At 40.4% G+C, this 25,967-nt stretch overlaps 1 protein-coding gene and 1 pseudogene across 2 annotated transcripts; one reads left to right on the top strand and one right to left on the bottom strand.

The window, feature by feature from the left end:
* The first annotated feature begins 9,707 nt into the window (after window positions 1–9,707).
* On the top strand, window positions 9,708–23,442 carry ZNF157 (zinc finger protein 157). 2 transcript variants are annotated; one of them, XM_010995207.3, is made up of 5 exons: window positions 9,708–9,799; window positions 11,463–11,755; window positions 20,491–20,617; window positions 20,912–21,007; window positions 21,938–23,442. In XM_010995207.3, exons 2-5 carry the CDS (start codon window positions 11,684–11,686, stop codon window positions 22,963–22,965), a joined length of 1,323 nt encoding a protein of 440 aa, XP_010993509.2. In that variant the 5' UTR covers window positions 9,708–9,799; window positions 11,463–11,683; the 3' UTR covers window positions 22,966–23,442. The 2 variants fall into 2 exon arrangements, with proteins under 2 accessions (XP_010993509.2, XP_031301214.1); XM_031445354.2 differs by lacking the exons at window positions 9,708–9,799; window positions 11,463–11,755 and having other exon boundaries at window positions 20,523–20,617; window positions 20,857–21,007.
* Window positions 23,443–24,536: 1,094 nt separating this feature from the next.
* On the bottom strand, window positions 24,537–25,251 carry LOC105101956 (rRNA methyltransferase 2, mitochondrial-like; annotated as a pseudogene).
* Window positions 25,252–25,967: the final 716 nt, after the last annotated feature.

The raw sequence follows: 25,967 nt of genomic DNA, 5'->3' as shown, positions 1-25,967 counted from the left end.
GGGTGAGGCTGCTCAGGTTTGCAAGCTTCAATTTGATCTTGTCAGATTCTAAAAGCGGGAGTGGTGTCAGCAGTATATGGCTTCACCCTTTCAGGCATCTGGTATAATTAAGCTAAGAGACAATATCACCTCTTGCTCTGAGCCTCTTTTGAGATGTTAATATAATACTGGATATTCCTCATTACATAACCCATTTATTTATCCATCCCTTTACCCTCAGCTACTATTTTTCCTTCTCTTCATTTATACCCAAACTTTTCTACCCTTGGAAGGGACATTAGATTTGGCCATGGTGCTGGTCCAGATTGCAGGCAGCAATACCAGTCTAGCAAGCCCTCTCCCCCTCAGTGCACATCTACTCAGATAAGGTCACACAGGCGCAGAACTAGTGGGCTATCTTTACCTCCAGGCAATAGAGCGGCATTCCCCTGTTGGCCCCAATTTTGTCAGATGGGGTGAAGGCACATCCTGCTCCATCAGGGCCATTAGGAATTCTGACACAAAAGTTAAAAACAGAGTTACAGTTTCTTGCTTAGAAATTACCCCTGCTTCCAGCCTTTGTAGTTGTAACCCTGGTTCTGCAACCATTGCATCAAATAGGAGAGGGGGAAAAAAAAGTTGAGGTGATGTGGGGAAGAAAGAATATCAGCCAGCACCTTCCCCATGCCCTTTCCACAGATCCACAAGAAAAACAGAAATCTATCCAGTAGGAATTTTACCAAACTGTACTTGGGTCTGTCGCACAGCAAAGCTAATCTACTTACACCAGATTGTGGTGAAGGAAAGTACAGACGTTATTGCCAGGTACCAAGCAAGGAGAATGCACATCAGGCTTTCAGGGAAGGGGTTTCAAAGGCAACATCTGGGTAGAGAGTTGAAACTCATGGAATTTCTTCTTATTGGTTGGTGATGAGGTAACAGAGTGAAGTTTCAAGAACCTTAATCATCAATCTTTTGGTTCCAAGCAGTCTGTAGTCTTCTTGTGGTGAGAATGTAGTCACCATCCTCCACCTGGGTTAGAGTCTTAGTTTCTGCAGAACAACTCAAAGATAAATGTCAGATTGACACTACTCAGAGTACTAGTTTGATAAAATATTGCAACAGGCAATTAATACATTGGTTTTCTAAAACAGGGAGAAAAAAGCATGAAGGGCTGGCTTGTATGACTTCCTGAATGTGTGCCCAGACTCAACATGAATGTGAGTAGAGCAAAAGAAGTGGAGTGTTCCTGAAACTGAGCAGGACCCTGCAGAGCCTTCCAGGGTAGAAAAGCCCCCGCCATATGCCCTGTTTTTTGTTTGTGGAAAAAGACTTTAATCTCCTACACCTTCCTTGAGTCCCAAAGAGTAGTTACTAATTAAGGAAGTGAGAGAGTGCAGAAACAAAGGAAAAGCAGTTAAGCAAGAAAAATAATGATAGCTTAAACTATAGTTCAGTGATAAAACAGTGCTGGCTCTTCCTCAAAGAATATACATAACAATATCTTTAAGTTCTTCCGCAGGAACTAAGCCTCCCCCCCAATCCCTGCCTCTTGTTTATGGCTGAGCAGAATCTTTGGAGATGGCTTTTTGGGGGGAACACTGGGTCTACCAGATTGCCAGCATTCTGATTAAAAGCAAGTTTCCTTTTTGTTGCCAAGGCTGTCGCCCTCAGGATCATACCCCTGTCTCTCCCTCAAATAGAAACCAATCACTCTTATCTATGTCTCAGGAAGCAGCAGCAGAGAAGAAATAAGAACTGGTTAGAACCAACTGAGCCCAAGGTGGCAGAGGATTTGTCTTCCAGTGGACCTTGAGCCTCATATATGCTCATTGTAATGTATTAGTATGCTAAGTGACATATCCACCAGCGTCATGGCAGTTGATGATTGCCATGACAACAACTGGAAAAGCCCATACAAGGATGGGAATAAAGGCGACTGACTCCAGCACATCCGAAAGGAGGACATGATGGCAGAAATCTCCCATAAAAGTCCATGTGGCCTAAACCCAGGCCAGAGCTGTCTTGACCCATGGATCTCTGCTTGAGCACCTTCCTTTCCTTTTCCCTGCTCAAGCACTTTCTCTTTCCTCTTCTGAGCAATAAAACAGCCATTCACTTTGTTCCTGTCTCTGCTGGGAATTCTTTCACAGCCAGTTGCCAGGATCCACACTTTGGTGGGCTCCCTAATTTAGGTGTCTTTGTATCCATTAACACCACCAAGGAATCTGCCACGTAGCCATTTGCAGGCTCTGTCTCTTTTGTTGGCAGACAGAACAGTTGTCATTGGCATTTTGTGCCTCAGAGGCTACAAGAGTACTACATCTAGATTCACCCCATCTCTGCATTGCAGTAGTGCCCTCATGTCCACTCATTTCATGGACCAAGTGGCCACGTTAAGCGAGCACGGGGGATATCTGCTTGTCAATTTCAGTCACTTTCCAAACCTGGAAAGGGGTTCTTCTGATGGGCATCAACATGTCCAACCTTAACGTACTTCTCTAATTTCCATATGGCTGTGCCCTATTCATTAATATTTTAAAATTGAAGCATAGTCAGCTTACAACATTTTGTCAATTTCTGGTATACGGCATAATGTTTCAGTCATACGTATGCATACATATATTCCTTTTCATATTCTTTTTCATTATAGGGTACCATTAATTAATAAAGTCCAATAACGAGGTAGTAAGTACCCCTGAAATGGAAATTCAAAGTCCCAGGAGTCATCACTAGGAGATGTTCACAGGCTTTTGCCCAGACTAAGCTCCATGTAGGGCTATTACACAGAGAATTTGTCCCTATCAGCTTCTCTTCTATACTGTGGACTCAGGCAGTCTTACTGATTCCCATTTAACATGTTCAATTACCATTGCTTAAAGGGCAGATTTACATGCCTTCTGTTTTACAATGTTACATAGGGGAAACTTTCCCCAGTCAGATACAATGTATACCTCTGTGATACAATCAGATAAAAAGATGCAGCCACTTCACATAAAGCCTGTTTAAACATACCAATCTATAGACTTTTTTTTTTAGCTTCCTTTGTATCATTAATGTCTTGTTTTTTATGAACTATTTTATTTTTTCTGCTTTTTAAAAATATGTTTTTATTGAAGTATAGTCAGTTTACAACGTTGCATCAAAAATTTGTTTTGGGGGGGTAGGTAATTAGGTTTATTTATTTATTTTAGTTTTTTTAATGGAGGTGTTGGGGATTGAACCCAGGACTTTGTGCCTGCTGAAAAACACTACCACTGAGCTATACCCTCCCTTAGATTTTTATCTTAATTACATTCTGTCTATAAAAAATTAATCATCTTCCCCAAGTTAGAATTCAGGCTCCTTTTGTATTAAAAAGGGAGGGAGTACACTTGGTTGTTGCAAACTTCTTGGTGCAGGAATTCTTTGTTCTTGGAATCCTTTGTTCCTGTAGCTGTCCATGTGGGTCAGATGATGGTGTCCTTGTAAACTTCCAACAAAACAAACGTTATTTTCTATTCTGCAATTTGTTATCTTTATATGAATGGAAAAGTGTTAATATCCTGAAAGGTCAGAGCCTTGAGAATAGTCTGTTCTGTATATTTCAGGCTATAGATAACATTCTTTTATAAAAGGTGCAGAACCAGCAAGACTAAGCCTAGGAAACAGAGCCCAGGGTTAAAGTCAAAGGAACAGATCTAATATGGAGTCAGATTTGTTCTTTTACAATGTCAATGAGCCCTGAAAAGGTTTCTTTTCCACCCTCTGACTATTTCACCCATCCTTGTGCAAAAGGCTCAGGGACCACAGCAAACAGTCAATCCAAGGGACTCTGGCCCTTTTGTCAATCTTTAACTTGATTAATATGCCCAATAGCTGCTTGATATTGTGTTTAGCAGGAAGGAATGGGGAGGAAATTGGTCTATGCTATCTCATCTGGACTGGAAACTATTTTTTAACCATCAATGCCTCTTAGGTCTGACCTCAAACTCAAGCCTCTGTTAACTCTTCCACTATCAGTGCTACTTTGATCTGTGCTTGAATGTGGGTTTCTGTTAACAATTCACCATCAGGGCTCATCTTTATATATCTTCAATCCTGGTCTCTACCATTCATGCCCATCTGGTCTACAACTCAAAACCATGCCTCTTTTAACTTGACCACCATCAATGGCATATTGCCTAGAGTTGTGCCATTTGACATGGCAAACACTAGTCATATGTGGCTATTGAGCACTTGAAATGGGGTTAATGAGACTGATAATTGAATTTAAAATTTTATTCGTTTTAATTAATCAAAAATTTAAAATAGATACTCATGTGGAAGATGTAGTGCTTCAATAAAGTGCAACACAACTTTGGATTAAAAGATCTGTAATGGGGAGTGGAGCATATAGCTCAGTGGTAGAGTGTGTGCTTAGTATGCACGAGGTCCTGGGTTCAATACCCAGTACCTCCATTAAAAATTTTTAAAACCTCCATTAAAAAATAAAAAAAAGCAAACCTGATTATCTTCCTCCCTCCCCCCAAAAGTAAAAGATTTGAAACGCTGTTCTGTCACTATTAACCACAAACTGAGCTTTGAGATCAGAGTCACCACCTTTCCCTGGCAAACCTTTCAAATACTTAGCCACTGTTTAAAAGAAAAACTGTTCAAAATGTAACGACATACATTTTGGTAATATTAAACATTTCTTCTGTTAAAAAATACTCAATTCAGTTATTGGAAAACTTTTAAAGTATGTTTGGAACAACTTGTGAATATTAACCTACATTTTCATCTGTAAATTTTATGAAGTCTAAATATAAATCAAGTATTTCTCCTGAAAATTTAGCATTCACTTGAGGAGCGTTGTACGTGTAAAATAGACATCTGATTTCACAGACTTTCTCCAACACAAAGAGTGCCAAATATCTCACTAATAATTTAAAAAATTGATTACATGTTGAAACGATAATGTTTTGGATATGTAGTTTAAATGAAATATACTATTAAAGTTAATTTCATTCGTTTCTTTTCCTTCATTGTGTCATCTGTCTGCAGCCCCTCGTGCTAAGTTGCCTCCTCCTCTTCCACCTGGGTTGGAAATTGAGGCTGCTGCTCTGTGTCCAAGTGATTTACATTCTCCAGGCAAGAGTGAGAGGTTTCATCCTTCCTGATACAACTGGGAAGAGCAAAGTTATATCTGCATAGTAACAGGGATGTTCCTGCATTTCACTGGGCAGGGAGACTAAAGTCTGCCTCCCACACAGAGCCGCTGGCCAGCTGCACCATCTGCCCAAAGAAACCTCAGGTCTTGCTCCCACCCACTTCCACTTCCCTCACGCATCTATGTCTTCTATCTGTCCCCCCCTCAGGCTTATGCACTGGCTCCCCCTGGCATTGGACAACGAGGACCTCGCTGATTTACAGACCAGGAAGCCTCATGTGACTGGGGAGGCCAGAACCTGATTCTTAATCTGCCATTGACTAACTGCGCCTTTTGTCTACAGCCTCTCAGGTGCCACTTTAGCTGCCTCCTTTCACATGGCAATGGGGGTTACTACCTAGCAACAGTTTAGCATAGGCTGGAGAGGCCAAAGCCCAACTTCTGCAGTCATTGGCTAACCAGTTGCCTGTAGCAACTCAGGCTAGACCCCCATGTCTCTCTCTCACTCCGCACATAGCAACAGGAGCTTCTCCCTAGTAACAGGCTGCTGCTTCATCCCATTGGCCACCAGAAACCATATCCCACCTTTCATACACAGCCATTGGCCAGCTGTACCATCTAACTACAATCCCTCAGACTTGGTCTAGACAAGAGAGCTCAGATTGCCAGCTCCCATTAACTCTTCCATCACCACTGCTCATCTGGTAGGAGTTTGAATTTGTCATTTGTTATTTAATCCATCACCTACGACTCTCTGGTCAAAATCTAAAATCCAGGTTCCTGTTAATATTTCCACTACCTCTGGACCAAATTTCAATCCTATTAGTATTTCTCTGGTCTGACCTTTAATCAAGCGCTCTGATAATTCTTTCACTCTTGATGCCCTTCTGGTATTGTTTAGCATTCAGCCTTCAATGAACTATTCCTTCATCACTGGCCCTCTGATCTGAAACTGGAACCCAAGCCTGTTAATTTTTCCACCATCAATGCATGCTAGGACTGATCTCAAACTTGACCTCTGTGAACCTGTCCATTCCACGTTAATGATCTTGATAAAGTCCATCTGATAAAGCCCACAAGGGTCACATCCATAGTCTGACAGAAATGGGTTTATTAACTTGCTGCAGTAAGGGAGGCCACACATCATAGACCTGTGGAGGATCTCACTTAGGGTGGCCAAATTGTCTCAGTTTTGCCCTGGACTTTCCTGATTTTAGCACTGAAGATCCTTTGTTCCAGTAAATCCCTCAGTCCTGGGCAAACACGGATGATTGATCACCCTAGTCTCACCAAAGAAAGAAGTAGGATTACTATAGGATGTTGGGGAAGAGTGGAGTTTAGTTGAAATTTAAATGAAGCAATGTTTTGATTAGCCCAAAGCAAAGTAAGTTGGTATGTAAAAGGGTCAGTGTCAAGTCTGGACTGTGAAGTGGATCCAGGGTCCTTTTCATTTAGAAACACTAAATTAAAAATAGATGTGACATGAGGACCTATTGTAGAGCACAGGGAATTATACTCAATTTCTTGTAATAATATATAACGGGAAAGAATCTGAAAAGAAAAAAATATATATGTATGTATATGTATAACTGGATCACTTTGCTGTATACCTGAAACTAACACTGTAAATCAACTACACTTCAATAAAATTAGAAGAAAGAAAAAATAGATGCAACGTGTTTGCTTCAAATGCCCCTTATTTGAAGCTCTGAACCTGCGTTGGAAATTGAATCTGCTTCTCTGTATCAAAGTGACTTGGATCCTCCAGGCAAGAGTGGAATGTTTCATTCTTACTGATACAATTTCCAATAACAAAGTTTCTGATTGTCTATGATTTTAGAGAACAAGGTTTTTTTTGTTTTGTTTTTTTGTTTTTGTTTTTGTTTTTGTTTTTAAGCAGGGCTGGGACTAGGGTGAGGCAAGAGAAACACTCACCTCAAAGTGCAAAATTTCAGGGGGCACCAAAAAAAACCCCCAAAAAACAAAAAAACCCTCAGCAATCAAAATAAATGGCATTTTAGTGCAGTACTTTTCAAAGTCAAAATTAATGTAAAAAATCCATGATGAATAAAATACCAAAACTTTTAATGCCTGAATTAGTTATCTACTGCAGCATAAAGAATTACCCTTAAACATAGAAGTTTAAAATAGCAAACATTTATTATTCCCCAGTGTCTGTGGGGTCAGGAATTTGTGGGTGGTTTGGCTGCGTGGTTATATCTCAGGGTCTCTCCTGACACTGCAGTCAAGTTGTTATCTGGGGCTTTCTCAGCTGAGGCTGGAGGTTTCAGTTCCAAGGCAGCTCATTCACCTGGCTACCGGCTAGAGGCCACAGTTCTTCAGTGGCTATTGGCAGGAGTGCTTGGCACATGGGCCTCTCCAAAGACTGCTTGAGTGTCACTATGACAGCAGCCGGCTTCTCCCAGAGTGAGTTATAGGAGGGAGACAGAGAGAGAACACAAGATTGAAGTCACAATATTATAATCTAATTTCTGAAGTGACAAACCATTACTTCTGACCTTGAACCTGGGCTTCCGTTAACTATGCCATGCCTGTATCCCAGGAAAATACTAACTTTTCCATCATTAATCTCTCTGGTTTGATCTAAAAATGTCTGTTAATGATTTTCCCAGAAATCACCATCTTGTTTTAGAGGCCACAAGCCCAGGTGTGTAAGCAGACTTCTAACATGAATGAGCTTAAAGCACAATGGTCCAGTTCTTGAACTTTGTCCTCTGTTAGTCTATAAACATCATTTCCTTTCTGGTTTGAACTTGAACCCATGCACCTGTAACAGAGGTCTGTTTTGGAGGGCTAATCAAAAGGACTGTAGGGAGGGTGTAGCTCAGTGGTAGAGTGTGTGCTTAGCATGCACGAGGTCCTGGGTTCAATCCCCAGTACCTCCTCCATTAAAATAAATAAATAAATAAATAAATAAATAAATAAATAAATAAATAAATAAACAAACCTAATCACCCCCCCAAATAAATAAATTAAATAAATTGTACAAAAAATAAATGTTCTAAAAGCGAAAACCAAAAACCCCCAAAATACCTTTAAAAAAAAGATTAGAGGGAAAAAAAAAAAAGGACATTGATGGTAAGAAAGTTAGCCACGGCCCAATAGTTGAGATCTAGACCAGAGAGGCATTGACAGTGGAAAATTAACAGATGCCCAGTTTCTCAATTGACACAAGAAGGGCACATATGGTGGAAGAGTTAGCAAGCAGTTTGGATTCAGGGTCAATATACAAGGACACTGATGACTGAATCATTAGTAAAGAACATAAATCCAGATCAGAAAAGTGCAACATAGGTGTTGGTAGAGTTAAGAAAGGCCCAGATTTGAGATCAGCTCAGAGAGGCATTGATGGTGAAAGAGAACAGAGCTCAGGATTTGAGACCAGAAGTCACAAAGATAGTGAGTTTTGGAAATTTCTGTTGATGTGTGTGTGTTACAGCAATGTTCTCACACTTGCCATTCTGTCTTCCATCCAGTTCACAAATACGGCAGGTGGAGACAGAGAAAATGGGATCGTTTGAGAGGTTGACACTCAAATTCTCCAGATTTGTCGAGCTGAGGCCCAGGGAGAGGAAATGAATGTCCTTAGGGTGCCCAGCAAGCCATGCCTAAGCTTAGCCAGGGTCTGCCTGCTGGGTTTGAAACACCTTCAGCAGAGTAAAGAGCCTGTCTCATAAGCTTCGTGCAGGAGGGTATATATACTAGGACCAGGCTTTAAAGAATGTGTATAGGAGTTCAGAGGTGAAGAACACCCAGAAATCTCTTCTCCCCCGAGTCAGTAGCAGCTCCAGAATTTCCATACAAGAGAGGCTAACCTGGTTGGCAGGTGTGGGGGGCATGTCTTGATGTATTTTCATCGCGGGTGTGCTTATAACATTTTCTAAATATTTTCCTATTGATAATTTGCTGAAAAACATTAGTTGTCCATATCTAAGGCTAGTATTATTATTCCTAGCTACTATCATTTTAGTGGGGTAAAGGAGATTGAGGGAGATTAAAATCTCCTCCATACTAATTCCAGTACATCAAAAGGAGACGGCCCCACCTTGACTCCTCCCCTCTCTTCTCCAGTGGTATCGCCCAGAAGAAGACCTGACTTTACTTACTCCCTCTTCCCCAGTGGTCTCTCCAAGGAGAGGCTTGTACCACCCTGATTCCCCTCTCTTGCCCAGTGGTATCAACCGGGGGGGGGGGACTGAACCATTCTAACTTCTTTCCTTAGTGACATCTCCCAAGAGGAAACTGTAGTCCTGACTAACCCCTCCCCCCCCCAGTGTATCTCCCTCGAGGATCAGGATACATTCCCCCTTCCCACCGGGATGGGGTTTGACACTCCTGCTTCTGTAAACTTTGAACAGACCTATAGGACCCAGTTCCAAAGACCAGCAATCTCTCGGAAGCTTGCCTTCAGGAAGTTTTTACCCCTGACCGTGTCGACACCCCCCGCCCCCGCCTTCTATGGAACAGCCCGCTGTACGGCACGGGCCCCAAGATGGCGGCCCCCACGGGGGAAGGCCCCGGCGCAGCCATGTTCCTCGCCCGGCGCCGCGGCTCCGGGACAAAGTCTCTGCAGCCCCATAAGCGCACCTTGTTCAGAGTGAGTAGACCGCAGCCTCACAGCTCTTGTGTGATCGTGTGCGAAATCGACAGCCCCAGAAGGGGCAAGAGGTGAGGACAGGAAACGGAAGTGGCCCTCGGAGGCTGTTTTAAGTCTTGTTGGCGGGCGCCGCTAAAGCGGGTGCATGAGGGTTTGTGGCTTGACAGTCATCAGTGGGTTTTGAGGTGATGGCTTTGTTGGCTTTTGAGAATGACAGACTGTCAGTTTGTGGGATCAGTTGGTGGAGAATTAAAGAATCTGGTGAATGGGAACATATGCGAGTCACGGATCCAGGCTTCTGAGGGAGTCAGTTTTTAGATTCCTTGCTGCGTCTTGTCAAGTCTTAATAGTGTGTGTTTTTAGATTTTTCCCTCAGTCTCCCCAGAGATTTGCTAATTTTATTAGCCTTTCCAAAGAATCAACTTTTGGGCTTGTTGACCCATTCTGATGTCCCTTTGTTTTCTATTTCCTTAATTTCTGCTATCTGTACTATTGTCTCTTTATCTAACTTCTTAAATTGGATGTCAATTCTTAATGTTCAGCCTTTCTTTGTTAAAAAAAATTTAAGAACATGAATTTCCCCTTAAGAATCTCTTTAGCTGCATTCCACAAAATTTTATATACACCGTATTATTATTATTGAGCTTTGTATTTAGTTTTTCTTTTTTATTTATTCTTTACATTACTTTACTATAATGCTTTTGGGAAGGTTGACATTTTTCTTAAATCTTTTTATCCAGGGATATGGTATGTCTGTGTGACTATTTTAGATTTGTCGGTTCTTAAAAACTTTTAAAACTGTATAGGTGCAGCTCCTTCAAAAAGTTCATTTTACATATTCTATATTTTTCTTGCTGTCATTACGAATGGATTTTTTTCTGTTTTCATTTGATCATTGTTATTACAGAGGGAAAAAAACTATCCGCTCTTATAATTTTATCTTGTATCCAGCCCCTTATCAAATTACCCTATGAATTCTGGTAGAGTCTGGTAGCTTTTCTATGTGTAAAAGCATATCACTACCAAAGAAAGCTACATTTTCACTTCTTTGCAATATTTATTCTGATTATTTCATCTTCTATTGTGTGAGCTGCAGCCAGAAAAACAATTCTGAATTGGATCAGACATCCCTATCTTTTTATTGATTTTAATGGCCATTGCTTCATCATTTTACTTTTTAGCATAGTATTTCAGGGCTATGTTTTGTAAATGATTTTTGTGATATTTAAGTGAATTAATTCTAACTCATTTTAATTTGAGTTTTTATTAGGAATGACTGCTGAATTGTGTCAAATGCTTTTTTTTTTTGGTGTTAGGTTAAAAGCAGCATGTTTCCTATCCCCTCATATTATTAATGTTGCATCGTCTGGAAAGAAGGGGCTGAGAACTTCCCTGTAGAAGAATTTAAGAGGGATTTTTCACCCTAAAGTGGCAAAATAGTTCAATTGGGCAGAAGAGCTCCCTTTCCTTCAGATTACCAGGTTTCCAGGTTTTCTGCCTCCACCGTCACCCACCAGGGACCCCATGGACAAGTCCTTCCCCTGCCTACCCCATGGGACTTCAGCACCATTCACTGCCTCAGTTCCACCCTCTCTCCAAACCCAGATCTGCCTTGAACCTAGAATTGAGGGATGGGCTGGCTGGGTAAAGTGTGAAGCACTCCCTGTGGAGCCACCAAAGAATGAGACTCTGAGCTCATTAATTTGACTCCAAATCTTATGATTGTTTCCATAGTCCACCCTGACTAATACTCAAGTGAGAGTTGCTGAACTCTGCGCGGTGAATGTGCAATGACACTGATGACATGGATACTGTCCTTTTAAGACTTGGTGTCTCTGTGGAGCTGCTGACTTTTCCCCTTATTGGAGGCTGCGGGATCTTCCATTCAGTCTGACTGCAGCCCACATACAGAGGCCTCTCCAGCTTTGGAAGGTGGGCTGATACCCAGAGTGAACATGCCAGCTAATGGGAAATCACCCCAGAGGTTTCCTGCCCTGGTTCCAGGACAACCTGGCAGATCATTTGAGGTAAGGAGGAGGAGCCTACTTTTCCCCCTATTTTTCTTTCTTTTATTTTTTTAGACAAACTTTAGTTTTGAGATAATTGTAGATTCAAATGCAATGTATTCTTTACCCAGTTTTCCCCATTGTAACATCTTGAAAAATCTCGGTACAATATCACAGCCAGGATATTGACATACAGAACATTTCCATCACCACAAGGATTGCTCAGTGTTGCCCTTTAATAGCTACTTCCCTCCTCCCACTCTCCCTCCTTAACCCCTGGCAACCAATAATCTGTGCCCCAATCCTATAATTTTGTCATTTCAAGAATGTTACATAAATAGAACATACAGTATGTAACCTTTTGGGACTGGCTTTTTTACTCGGCATAATTCGCTGGAGGTTCATCCAGATTGTTGCATATATGAATAATTTGTTCCTTTTTATTGCTGACTAGTATTCCATGGTATGGATTTACCACAGTTTGCTTAACCAGTTACTGGTTGAAGGACATCTTGGTTGTTTCCAGTTTTTGGCTGTTATGAATAAGGATGCTATGATTGTGTAAGATTTTTGTATGGGATGAATGCACATGAGTGCATTTGCTGGATTGTATGCAAAGAGCATTAAAACAATTAAGTGGTTTAATTTTTTAGTACAGTTTTATATTTACAGAATAATTGAGAAGATATGGTTTCATATACCGTTCTGCGCACCACCACCCTCCTCTGGCACACAGTTTCCCCTATTGTTAATATGTTGTATTAGTGTGGTTCATTTGTTACAATTAACCGATATTGATTATTGGCTATTAATTATAGTTGACAGTTTAGAGTAGGGTTCACTTTTTGTGTCTCATATTCTATGGGTTTTGACAAATGCATCATGAGATATATCCATCATGCCAACCTGTTTCATCTGTGCTTTAGCTGTTCATCCGTCCTCTCCCTCTGCCTGACTCTGGCATCCACTGATTTTTTTAAAGTATCTCTTAGTTTTGCTTTTTCTAAAATGTCAAGTGGTAGAGTGCTTGCTTAGCATGCATGAGGTCCTGGGTTCAATCTCCAGTAGCTCCTCTAAAAATAAATAAACTAGTTACCTCCCCCCAACCAAAATAAAATAATTAAATAAAATGTCGTATAGTTGGAATCATATGGTCTGTGATCTTTTCAGACTGACTTTTTTCAGTTAGCAATTTGCACTCAAGTTTCCTCCGTGTCTTTTTATGGCTCAATAGCTCATTTATTTTTTATCACTGAATAATATTCCACTGTCTGGCTGTACCACAGTTTGCTTATCCATTCACCTATTGAAGGACATCTTATGAATAAAGCTGCTATAAACATTTATGTCCAGGTTTTTGTGTGGACATAGTTTTCAATTCATTTGGGTAAATAACTAGGAGTGTAATTGCTGGGTCATGTGGTAAGACTGGCTAACTTTATAAGAAACTGCCAGACTGTCTTCTAGACTTTTTCACCATTTTTCATTCTCACCAGCAATGAATGAACATTCTTGTTGTATCACATCCTCACCAGCATTTGGTATTGTCAGTTTTTTGGATTTTAACCATTTTATTAAGTGTGTTGTGGTATCTTATTATTATTTTAACTTGCAATTCCCTAATGAAAAATGATGTTGTATATGGTTTTACATGCTTATTTGCCATCTGTAGATCTTCTCTGATCAAGTGTCTACTCAGACCTTTTGCCCATTTTTTGATGTGGCTGTTTGTTTCCTTATTGTTGATTTTTAAGAGTTCTTTGTATATTTTAAATACAAGTTCTTTATCAAGTATGGGTTTTGCAAGTATGTTTCCCATTCTGTGGCTTTCACAGAGCAGAATTTTAAAATTTTAATGAAGTCCAACTTGTCAATTTTTCTTTCATGTAATGTACTTTCAGTGTTATATTTGAAAACGTTGTTAAACCCAGAGTCACTTAAATTGTCTCCTGTTATTTGCAGAAGTTTTATACTTTTGCATTTTACATATAGGTCTAACATCCATTTAGAATTAATTTTCGTAGAAGTTGTAAGGACTGCATCTAGAAGTATTGTTCTTTGCATATGGATATTCAGTTAGTTTCAGCATCATTTGTTGAAAAGGCTGTCCTTTCTCCGTTGATTTGCCTTTGCTGCTTTGTCAAAGATCAGTTGTCTGTATTTCCCTGGGTCTATTTCCTGGCTCTCTATTTATCCCATTGTCTATTTTTACCAATACCATACTTTTATTTATTGTTTTTTAAATTGAGATATAGTTGACTTACAATATTATATTAGTTTCAAGTATACAACATGATTCGGTATTTGTATATACTGTGAAATGACCACCGAGATAAGCCTAGGTGACGTCCATCACCATACATAGTTACAGGGTTTTTTTTTTTGTGTGTGATGAGAACTTTTAAGATTTATTCTCTTAGCAACTTTCAAATATGCAATACAATATCATTAACTATAGTCATCATGCTGTAGATTACATTCCCATGACTTATTTATTTTATAACTGGAAATTTGTACCTTTTGACCCCTTTCACGCATTTTGCCCACTCCCCACCTCCTACCTCTGGCAACCACCAATCTGTTCTTTGTATCTGTGAGCTTGTTATTTTGTTTGTTTTATTTTGTTTTACATCCCACATATAAGTGAGATCATATAGTATTTGTCTTTCTCTGTCTGACTTATTTCACTTAGCATAATGCCCTCAAGGTCCATCCAAGTTGTTGCAAATAGCAGAATGTCCTTCTTACTCATGGCTGAATAATATTCCATTATGTACACACACACACACACACACACACACACACACACACACACACACATATGTATATACACATACATACACACATATATCACATCTTCTTTATCCATTCATCAGTTGGATGGACATTTAGGTTGTTTCTGCTTCTTGGCTGTTGTAAATCATGCTGCAGTGAACATGGGGGTGCACATATCTTTTCGGGTTAGTGTTTTCATTTTCTTCAGATAAATACCCAGAAGTGAAGTTGCTGGGTCATATGGTAGTTCTATTTTTAATTTTTTGAGGAACCTTCATACTGTTTTGTGTAGTGGCTGTCCCAATTTACATTCCCACAGTGCACAAGGGTTCCTTTGTCTCCACATCCTCACCAACACTTGCTATTTGTTGTCTTCTTGATAACAGCCATCCTAACAGGTGTAAGGTGATATCTCACTCTGATTCTGATTTGCATTTCACTGATGATTAGTGATGTAGAGCATCTTTTCATGTACAACAGGACATCAGGCCAACAGGCCATCTGTATATCTTGTTTGGAAAAATATCTGTTCTGATCCTGTGTCCATTTTTTAATTGGATTTTTTTGCAATTGGGTTGTATGAGCTCTTTATATATTTTAGATATTAACCCCTTATTAGATATATGATTTGCAGATATTTTCTCCCATTCAGTAGGTTGCCTTTTCATTTTGTTGATGGTTTCCTTTGCTGTGCAGAAGCATTTTAATTTGATGTAGTCCCACTTGTTTATTTTTGCTTTGGTTGCCTTTACTTTTGGTGTCAGATCCAAAAAAATCATCGCCAAGACTGATGTCAAGGAGCTTACCCCCTATGCTTTCTAGAAGTTTTATGGTTTCAGGTCTTACGTTCAAATCTTTAATCCCTTTTGAGTTAATTTTTTATATGGTGTAAGATAGTGGTCCAGTTTCAGTTTTTGCATGTGGCTGTCCAGTTTTCTCACCACTGTTTTCTTAAGATACTGTCCTTTTCCCATTGTACAGTCTTGACTCTTTTGTCATAAATTAATTGACCATGTATCTGTAGGTTATTTCTGGGCTCTATATTCTGTTCTGTTGTTTGTATCTGTTTTTATACCAGTACCATACTGTTTTGATTATTGTAGCTTTGTAATATACAATTGATCCTTGAACATCACAGGTTGCCAGTCTTCTTATATGTGGCTTATTTTTAATGGCAAATACTACAGTCCTACATGGTTCATAATTGGTTGAATCTGTGGATACAAAGAAACTGGGGATAAAGGGGAACCAAGTATATGGAGGGCTAGCAACTATAACTATATATTTTCAACTGCACAGAGGGTCGATGCCTCTAATCCTGCATTGCTCAAGGGTCAACTAGTTTGAAATCAGAGACTGTGATGCCTCCAGCCTTGTTCTTCTTTCTCAAGATTGCTATTGACACAACATTGTAAACTGACTATAACTCAAAAAAAAAAAAAAAGATTGCTAGCTCGTTGTAATATTTAACTTATAAGTCTTGCTTTTTTAGCTTTGTTAGATTTATACTTAGTGTTTCATACTTCTGAGTGTTTGTAAATGGTTTTATATTTTTTATTTTGGAGCCCATGTTTTCATTGCTAAGATACAGCTAACACATTGGTTTTTGTATGTTTATCTTGATTTTTGTGACCTTGTCATTTGGAAAAAGGGACAGTTTTCTTTCTTTCTTTTTATTCAGTATGCCTGTCATTTCCATTTCTTGCCTTATTGCACTGGTTAGAACTTCCAGCATGATGGTGAATAAGGGTTGTGAGAATGGACATCCTTGCCTTGCTCTTGGTCTTCAGTCTTTTACCACTGGGTATAATGTCAGCTATAGTTTTGTTCTTAGATGCTCTTTATCAAATTGAGGTGCTTTCTCTGTATTTCTATTTCTATTCAGGGTTTTGCAGGAATGAGTGTTAGGTTTCCTCAAGTGCTTTTTCTATACTGATTCATATGATCATGTGACTTTAAAAACCCTGTTAATGTGGTGGATTACATGGATTGATTTTTGAATATTGAACCTGTCTTGCATCCCTGGAATAAACCCCAGTTGGTCATGGTGTAGAATTCTTTTAATATATTACTGAATTATATTTGCCAATATTTTGTCCAGAAATTTTGCCTTTATACTCATGAGTGATATTGGTGTGTAGTTTTCTTTTTTGTACTGTATTTGATTTTGTAAATGATAGTCAAAAATCTTCCTCTTCACGCTCTAAATAGTAATGCTATTTGGAGGCTGATGATTCTGGGCAATGCATGGTGACTTTTTCCTGATCAGTACTTTACCCTCCTCTAACTCTTCCTTCCCAGATCTTCCAAAAGAGAGTTAGAAATGGCCATATCCCCAGCCAGTTTTTGTTGGTTCATTTATTTACTTGTTAATTTTGTTTTCCTGTGGTGTTTCGGAAGCTTCTAAATATAAATAGGATAAATACTAGGATAAAAGGAAGTAAACAGAAGAAAATATCAACACAAGTTTTAGAATGTAGGCATGTTGGCCAACAATTGTTTACAACTAGAAACTTTGAAAGTCTAAATTTATTGCTGATATTCTGACATTCCAGTCAGACACATGAATTACAATGCCCTCACAGAGAAATCGATAATTCCTCTATAGTAAAGATTTCTTGATACTCGAGAGTCAAGAAATCTTTTGCTAGATCGCCATATGAATCATGGAAACAGTGTCTTCTATTATAACCTCGTCATAAATGCTATTACAGATCTCCTGTGGCGTTTTTCTTTTGGAAAGGATTTTTTTTTCATTCAGTGTTTAAGTAAGATTAAAACCTACAAGCTTTTGTGTCCAGTTAATGAGTAATAAGAGAAGGGCTGAATATGAATTATCATCTAATTGGATAATTAAAATGTGTCTGACCCAGAGTCCAATTACTCAGTGATATGCCAGTTACTTTGTGTGGGATTAAGAGTTTTAGAGCAAAATACCTCTAAATAAAGCATGCCGTCTGAAAGCATAGGGATACTGTGTACATGAAATACTTCATAAGAAAGCTGATGGAAGCGAGTTGTGTCTTTAAACTTCTAACAGTTGGTTGCCATATGCAGGAACTTTATTTGTATTACTGTTTGATAATATAAATAATACAAGTATTTCTCAATTCTCTTGTTTTATGATGTAATTACTGCATGTATATGTTATATTTGGTGTGTTTCTTTCTCTATTGAGTGTTTCCTCTAAATTTTTTTTTGGTAATTAGGAAGGTTTATATTTTTATGCTGGGGGTTACCTTTGTGTTCATCCTTTTTATAGTACTCTTAGTCAACACTATTTTTTTTAAAGTTACATATTTATTTATCAAATTGTATATATTTAAGGTGTACAACATGATGATTTGATATACATACACATAGTGAAATGATTACTACAGTTAAGCTAATTAACGTATCATCTCCTCACACAGTTACCATTTTTTGTGTGTGATGAGTATACACCAGAAATTTACTCTCTTACCATATTTCCATTGTTCAATACAGTATTATTAAGTATAGCCATCATGCTTGTACATTAGATCTCTAGACTTTATTCATCCTACATAAATGTGACTTTGTATTCTTTGACCAACATCTCCCTATTTCCCCCATACCTTTGGTAACCACCATTCTACTCTTTGCTTCTGAGTTCAGATTTTTTTTTTAGATTCTCCTATAAGGGAGATCATATGGTATTTGTCTTTCTGTCTTATTTCATTTAGCATAATGTCCTCCAGCTTCATCCATGTTGTTGCAAACAGCAGGATTTCCTTCTTTCTCATGGCTGAATACTATTCCATTGTATATATATACACCAGATCTTCTTTATCCATTCATCCATCACTGTACACTAGGGTTGTTTCCATATCTTGGCTATTGCAAATAATATTGCAGTGAATATGTGAATGCAAATATCTTTTCAGGATAGTGATTTCATTTCCTTTGGATATATACCCAGAAGTGGGATTGCTGGATCATATGGTAGTTCTAGCGTTAATTTTTTGAGGAACCTCTACATTGTTTTCCATAATGGCCGTACCAATTTACCTTTTTCTTTCTTTGTTTGTTTCCTTTTGGGGGGGAGGGTAATTAGGTTTATTTATTTTTAGAGGAAGTACTGGGGATTGAACCCAGGACCTCATGCACGCTAAGCATGCACTTTACCACTTGAGCTATACCCTCCCCCTTACCTTTTTCTTTATTAATCTTTACCATCTAATTTGTCTCTCATCTATTACCTATACAGCAGTCAATGATTTTATTCAGTTTCCCCCTTTTTCTTTCTCTGCTCCTCCCATATTTTAGTTGCATTTTTTTCCTACTTTGTCAGGACACTTAATGTTTATAGATTATCCTTTAACCTATGACCCCAGCCTTGTTTTAGTCTTAGCTTTCCAGTTAAATATATGGAATGCCCACTGTCAGTCCTTTGGCCAAAATTTTCGCATTCACTGGTTTCGGTCAAAGCACATCATTTAGTATAGTGCTATCCAATAGAACTTCCCGCAGTGATGGGGATGTTCCGTATCTGTGCTGCCCAGCACTGTAACCAGCCATATGTGGTTACTGAGCATTGGAAATGTGCCTAGTGTGACTGACAAACTGAATTTTTAATTTGATTCCACTCTAATTCATCAAAATTTGAATTTAAACAGCCACATGTGGTTAGTAGCTACCATATTAGACAGCACAACTCTAGCAAATTCCCTGAGAAGGACACACATATTTTGGCATATTTAAAACTTTGTCTAAAGGCCTTGACACTTGCAGGGTATCTTGCCTGGATATAATTTCTTTTGTACTTTGTTCCCTTAAGTTTCTTGAAGATGCCTTGCTTTGTATGTTGTTTTTGAGAAATTGATGTCAATCTAATTCTTTTGCCTGGAGACCCTGAGGAATTTTTTTGTCTTTAAATTCTAATAGTTTATTAGGAGATATCTCAGAGTTCCAGGTCAATTTTCCTTGGTACCCAGTGGGCCCTTTGATTGATTGTGCTGAAGTTTGTTTTATGATCCAGGATATGGTCTAGCTTGGTGAATATTCCATGTGTACTTGAAGAAACAGTTGATCTCTCAGTTTTTGAGTGGAATGTTCTACAAAGTCATTGGTTGATTGGTGGTGTTCAGTTTTTCAATAGTCTGGTTGATTTTCTGTCTACTAGTTCCTTTTATAACTAAGAGAGGTGTTGAAAGATGGCAGCCATATTTGTGGATTTTCCCATTTCTCCTTTCAGTTCTTTCAGTTTAGCTTTGTGTATATTGTTGTTTCCCCAGCAACTGGGACAGGTCTAGGCACATACTGTTAACTTAGTAGTCAGTAGTCTTTCCTTCATGAATTGAAAAATTAATACACTAGCAGGGCTGTTTGGAGTTTTCCTCCCCCAAAGTATAATATCAAGCAAGACAGAATCAGGTGCCCAGTGCCCGCTAAACAATGGCCCTTGCCATCTGCCTCTACAAAGATTGGGCCACTAGCCACTGCAGTCGCTGACCTTCAACACACCCTGAAAGGAGTTCAGGGTAGAAATGAGAAATGAGGCACTCTGTGCTCTGGGAAAAACTCTGGCAGAACAGGCCTTCAGGTAGATATTTTCGGGAAAAGATTTTATGAGCCTAATTTCTTGCATCTTCTTATATCTAGAAAAGCTTAAAACCATTAACGGAGACATCTGCTCCTCAGGGTTAGCAGCAACCTCCTGCCAAAACGTGTGCTTGATGGCACATATCCCCCTTCAGCAAAATCACATATATACTGACCTCCCCCATCACCTCTTTGGAGCAGTTCCTCAGTGCTACCTGAGAGACTGTCACCCAGGCTATAGTCCTCATTTTGCCCCCAATAAAACTTAAGTCACAGCTCTCACATTGTGCTTTTTTTTTTTCACTCGACACCAGTGTAGCTTCTTCTAATCAATTGTCAACAGTGTTCTGTTGAAAGAATTAGTTCCCACACATCATTTCCACGTGTCCCATTCTGATCATTGCAGATTGTTGTTACAGGGATCTCTGTCATTCGAAGACGTGGCTGTGGATTTTACCCGACAGGAGTGGCACAGGCTGGACCCTGCCCAAAGGACCATGCACAAGGATGTGATGCTGGAGAACTACAGCAACCTGGCATCTGTGGGTGAGGATTATAGTCCTTGTAACTCCTGGTAGCATACGTTTCCTTTCTTGGTTGCTGTACTGTGTCCAGCTTTTGTAGAGTTTGATGACACTTTAGTTCTAGATTGAAGGCTCACAGATGATTTATCAGTTTGGGGCACCAGGAAGAGTGTGTGTGTGTTCTCACTTCCCCCAGTGAAAGGTTTAAATGGGCCCCCTTCCTTGTGCAGCTCATGAAGATGCACCTTTCTCCTCCATCAGAGGCCCTAAAGCTCAGACAGCTTGGCCCACGTCCTGTGCCATTTCCCATTAACAGGCCTCTGCGTGGCCAAACCAGAGATGATCTTCAAGTTGGAACGAGGGGAAGAACTGTGGATATTAGAGGAGGAATCCTCAGGCCATGGTTACCCAGGTGAGTGAGCAAGAACTGGGCCGACAGAAAATAGGGGAATTAAGAGCTTAGGAATTCAGATCAAAGGTTATGTTCGGGCAGTGTTTTTCAGGAGTCTCTTTTCGGAGGCCCTCACTCTTTGAAAATGACTGGAGGACTTAAGGTCTATATGCTTTAGGTGCCTAAATCCCACAATCCAACATCTTTTTTGCTCACACTGAAGTGCTCTCTCCTATTTTATCTTGATTCTTCTGGTCATTTACCACTCTTCTCTTTCCCTGCCTGCCTCAGCTTAGACATTTATTTTTAGCTAGTCTGTCTCCCTTTAGTATTCTCAGTTGCTTTCCTTCCCTCCGTTGCCTTGGATGCCTTCTGTAGTCAAGCACTCATTCATACATTCATTCGGTCATCCATCAAATCTTAAATGAGGGTCTGCTGTACCCTGGTCACGTTCTAGGTGTGGGGATCCGGTAGTGAATAAACTAATATCCAAGTTCTCTTGGAGCTTGCAGTCTAATGAGGGAAAGAGACCAGAAACAAACAAATACATAGTGTTTGGTGGAAAGAAAATCAGTGCGAGATAAGAAGGGTAGACAGTGATGGGGTTTGTGCTTTTGGGGAATGAGGTCAGGGAAGACTCTTTGGTGGAGTTAACTTTAGTGCGCCAACATCAGTGAAGTGAGAGAGTCAGAGCCACATGGAGTATTCTGAGCAGAGAGAGCAGTAAGTACCAGCCTGGTCTGAGTGATATATTGTAGGAATAACAAAGACGTTTGTGTGGCTTAAGGGTAGGTGGTGAGAGTCTTAAGAGGTGATATCAGAGAATTTTAGCTGGGGGCCAAGTTACGTAGTTTCACAGGCTTTGTTAAGCACTTTTATTTTATACTGTGACAAGGGGAAGCCTATGTTGGGTTTTGAGTGAGAGTGATCTGATCTGATTTGTTTTTAAAGGCTCTCTCTCACTGCTGTGTGCCAACAATTCTGTTGGTGGTAATGCCCTCAGTCGTGATAATGACCTTCTTCAGCATCAGAAGATTCAAACTTTGGATCAAACTGTCGAATACAGGAAAGCCTTCTACAAGAGAACGGGCTTTGTTGGACATAAAAGAACACACACAGGAGAGAAAAACTTTGAATGTCACGAATGTGGGAAAACTTACTGCAGGAAATCAAACCTCATTGAACATCTGCGAATACACACAGGAGAGAGACCCTATAAATGTGGTGAATGTGCAAAAACCTTTAGTGCACGATCATACCTCATCGCTCATCAGAAAACTCACACAGGGGAAAAGCCCTTTGAATGTAACGAATGTGGAAAATCTTTTGGCAGGAAGTCACAACTCATTCTACATCGGAGAACACACACAGGAGAGAGACCCTATGAATGCACTGAATGTGGGAAAACCTTTTCTGAGAAGGCAACCCTCACGATCCATCAGAGAACTCACACAGGGGAGAAACCCTACGAATGTGGTGAATGTGGGAAAACGTTTCGCGTTAAGATATCCCTTACGCAACACCAGAGAACTCACACGGGGGAGAAACCCTATGAATGTGGTGACTGTGGGAAAAACTTCCGTGCAAAAAAATCCCTAAACCAGCATCAAAGGATTCACACGGGGGAGAAGCCCTATAAATGTGGTGAATGTGGGAAATTCTTCAGAATGAAGATGACTCTCAGCAATCACCAGAGAACTCACACAGGTGAGAAACCCTATCAGTGTAACGAATGTGGGAAATCTTTCCGCGTGCACTCATCTCTCGGGATACATCAGCGAATTCACACAGGAGAGAAACCTTATGAATGTAATAAATGCGGCAACGCCTTCTATGTCAAAGCACGCCTCGTTGAACATCAGAGGCTGCATTCAGGAGAGAAACCCTATGAATGTAGCGAATGTGGAAAAATCTTCAGTATGAAGAAATCCCTTTGTCAACACCAGAGAACTCACTCAGGCGAGAAACTTTATGACTGAAGTCAAGGGAGAAATGCCTTCTACGTGAAAGTATGCCTCAGTGACATAATCTTTGAATGTCAAGAATGTTGGAAAGTCTTTGGCCAGAAAACCAACGTCACAGAACATCAGAGAACTCACGGAGGCCAGCCCTTGCCTTGTACTATGGAGGAAGCTTCTCTAAGAAGACTCCTGTCACCATTTGACCAAGCCCTTTGGGCCATCTGATTACCGGGGCACACACAGTGCACCTGTAACAATTTGGCTCCTACACTGGTGTGGAAATTGATTTGATCCCCTTAGGGGATGGCTCATTGTTGTTTTCATTCCATTTGGATTTCCCTAATTAGTGGTGAGGCTGAACATCCTCCAGCTGTTGACTGACCATTTGTTTTTATTTCTTCTGTGCAATGACTGTTCATAGCCTTTGCTCATTGTTTTCTAATGGGCTGTTTATCTTTTACTTCTTGGTTTAAATGTTGTTTTTGTTGTTGTATTTAATATATGAGAATATAAAAATCCTTTTTTCAGTCATGTGTGTTGCAAATACCTTCTCTCAGACTGTGACTGGTTCTTTAATTTTGCTAACTCTTTTGCTGAGGTTTTTTGGGGAGGGAGGGGAGGTAATTAGGTTTTATTTATTTATTTAAAAAAAATTTTTTTTAATGGCGGGACTGGGGATTGAACCCAGGACCTCATGCATGCTAGGCACGCACTCTACCACTGAGCTACACCCTCCCCACTGAGGTTTTATGTTTTGGTGTTAGTTTCAAGGTGATAATAATCTCCTATACCCTTCTCTAAAGTGAAGGTTTTACTTTGAACATTTTTTTTATCTTATAGTAATGCAATCTATATGGTTTTATAAAGCTGCTTCGAGTTCCTGAAAGAGGAACTAAAAGAACACAGCATGTTGCTGCTTGCTTTGGCAATTACCTTTAAGTCAAGTCTTTGGAGCCTGGAGTATTACAGTAACATTTCCAGTGGGAATAACAAAGCACAGCCACCCCATGCATAATTCATACCAATTCATACTTAATTACTCTGGGAACTCTCACTGCTTAAAGAATGGATGTATTTCCAGATCATTCGCCAGAGGGAGGAAATAAATCCCCAGGTGGAAATTTCAGATTTTTCTACATTATACTGTACAACCAAAATAATACCTGGAAACCTGTGGGTTGTGTTTTTGGAGCAATGATGGAAACCCGTTTCTCTGTAATATACTAACAGTGGGTAAAATAAGAAAGTTACACAAGAGGTGTCTGTGTGTATGTTTCTCTCCCTCAGGGTGTTTGTTTTTATCCTTCCCTCAGTCTGTCTTTTCATCCTTTTATCTTTGCTTGTCTCTTTCTCACCATAATTTCCTCTTCACAAATCATGTTATGGAGACTTTTTTTTTATCACGTGTGGTGGCCACTGAATATAGTTTTGTCATATCTTTTTGGCTTAAGAAAAAAAAAAAGGACCCCTATTTGTCCTGCCTTCTGCATCCCAGATCAACCTAGGGTGTGTCTCCCCAGCCACAATTCAGAAAAGAGCTCAGGAGGCTACATTTGCAATGAAAAAGCATCAGAAATGGCAGAAGCAGCTCAGTCCTTCACAGACCGGCCCCCTTTCCCTCTTTGATACTGCGTGGCCAAGAGGTATATCTCTGATGATTCTTTCCAGCTGGCTTCAGGTTATATAGCCCTTCTGTTCTGAAACTCCTCTGTCAGTCTCTTCTGTAACCAATGGCTTTGACTTCCAGCCTACGTTTTACAAAGGAATGTTCCCCCAGGATGCAGGATGTCTGGAGCCAGAAAGGGCCATCACAGGCTAATGAGCCTGTCATGGCCGAGGCTCTGGATCTCGGTGGCATTGGGTGCTGTGTCATTCAGAATCATATCTGCTCTCCTACTGGGAAGCAGTTCTCGAGTTCTCTGGACAGTTCTTGGGTCAGTCACATCAGCAGGGCACAGAAAAGTTGCTCCTTCCAGGGGTAATATGTGAAGATCTTCCCCAAGCACGAAGCCAACAGGAGCACTGGGATCTGTGCCTGCAGCCTTGACTCTCGCAAGCCAGGAGCCGCCTACAGTCTAACACCCAGAGGCCTGGCCGCAGGCTCTGGTGCCTCTAATTCAGCTCCAAGAGCTGGAAGGTGCTTCGACACCAATAATTCTCCGCCTTCACAGCCTTCACAAACCAGCCCTTCAAATGTTGTGTCAGCCACAGATGCTAAGCGCCAGTGTGACCCTTGTCCCAACTCCCAGCGGTGTGGAACCTTTGATGCTGAAGGGAAGCCCACACCAGCTTCAAGGACGTGATACAAAGTTACACTGGGCTCTGAAAGACTTGGACAAAACCCCAGGAGGACAGGTCCTTGCCTCTCTTAGTTCCATGACTTTAGTGTCTAGCACAGGGTCTGACCTACCTGTCACAATTCTTAATAAAATTGACCTCAACCTGTGTGTAATTGAAGGGCAATTTCCAAGTCTCTGTGGAAAAGTGGGGTTTTTAAACAGTTTATCAACTGCCATGAGCTATCCACACCTCCTTTCATGTAACTCTCAGAACCATCCTACAAAGTAAGCTCTATATCCATTTTCTGATGAAAAAAACAAAAACAAAAAAACTATCACTATCCCTGTGGCTCCAGGCTGAAGTTCCTTCAGTACAAAAGCCTGCTGACGAGATTTGGAGGCAATGTTATCAGGAATCGATTCTTTCAAAAGCCGTAAGGAGTCTCAAGGGGAGAGGGCATGGAGTGGTCCTGGGCGTCAGAACTAATTCCAGAGATACACACCCCAAATCCGCCCCATTTGGGCAGCTGACCTCCAGCCCCATCCCGTGTCGTGGATTCAGCCCCATCGGCCTCCCCGTTCTCGGAAACCCGTGCCACAGGTTTCGGGCCTGCGGCGCTTTTCACAAGCTTCACCTCCACCTGCAGCGCCCACCTCCTTTGCCCCCTCCTCGTTCCAAGGCCCTCCACCTGCAGAGCCCACCTCACCTGCGCCTTTCCAAGGCCCTCTCCAGCTCTCTGT

The sequence above is a fragment of the Camelus dromedarius genome, chromosome X, assembly GCF_036321535.1.
Source record: "Camelus dromedarius isolate mCamDro1 chromosome X, mCamDro1.pat, whole genome shotgun sequence".
Classification (NCBI taxonomy): Eukaryota; Metazoa; Chordata; class Mammalia; order Artiodactyla; family Camelidae; genus Camelus; species Camelus dromedarius.
Note: the sequence above shows the minus strand (reverse complement) of the source record. Positions and strands in the feature narration are given on the sequence as shown.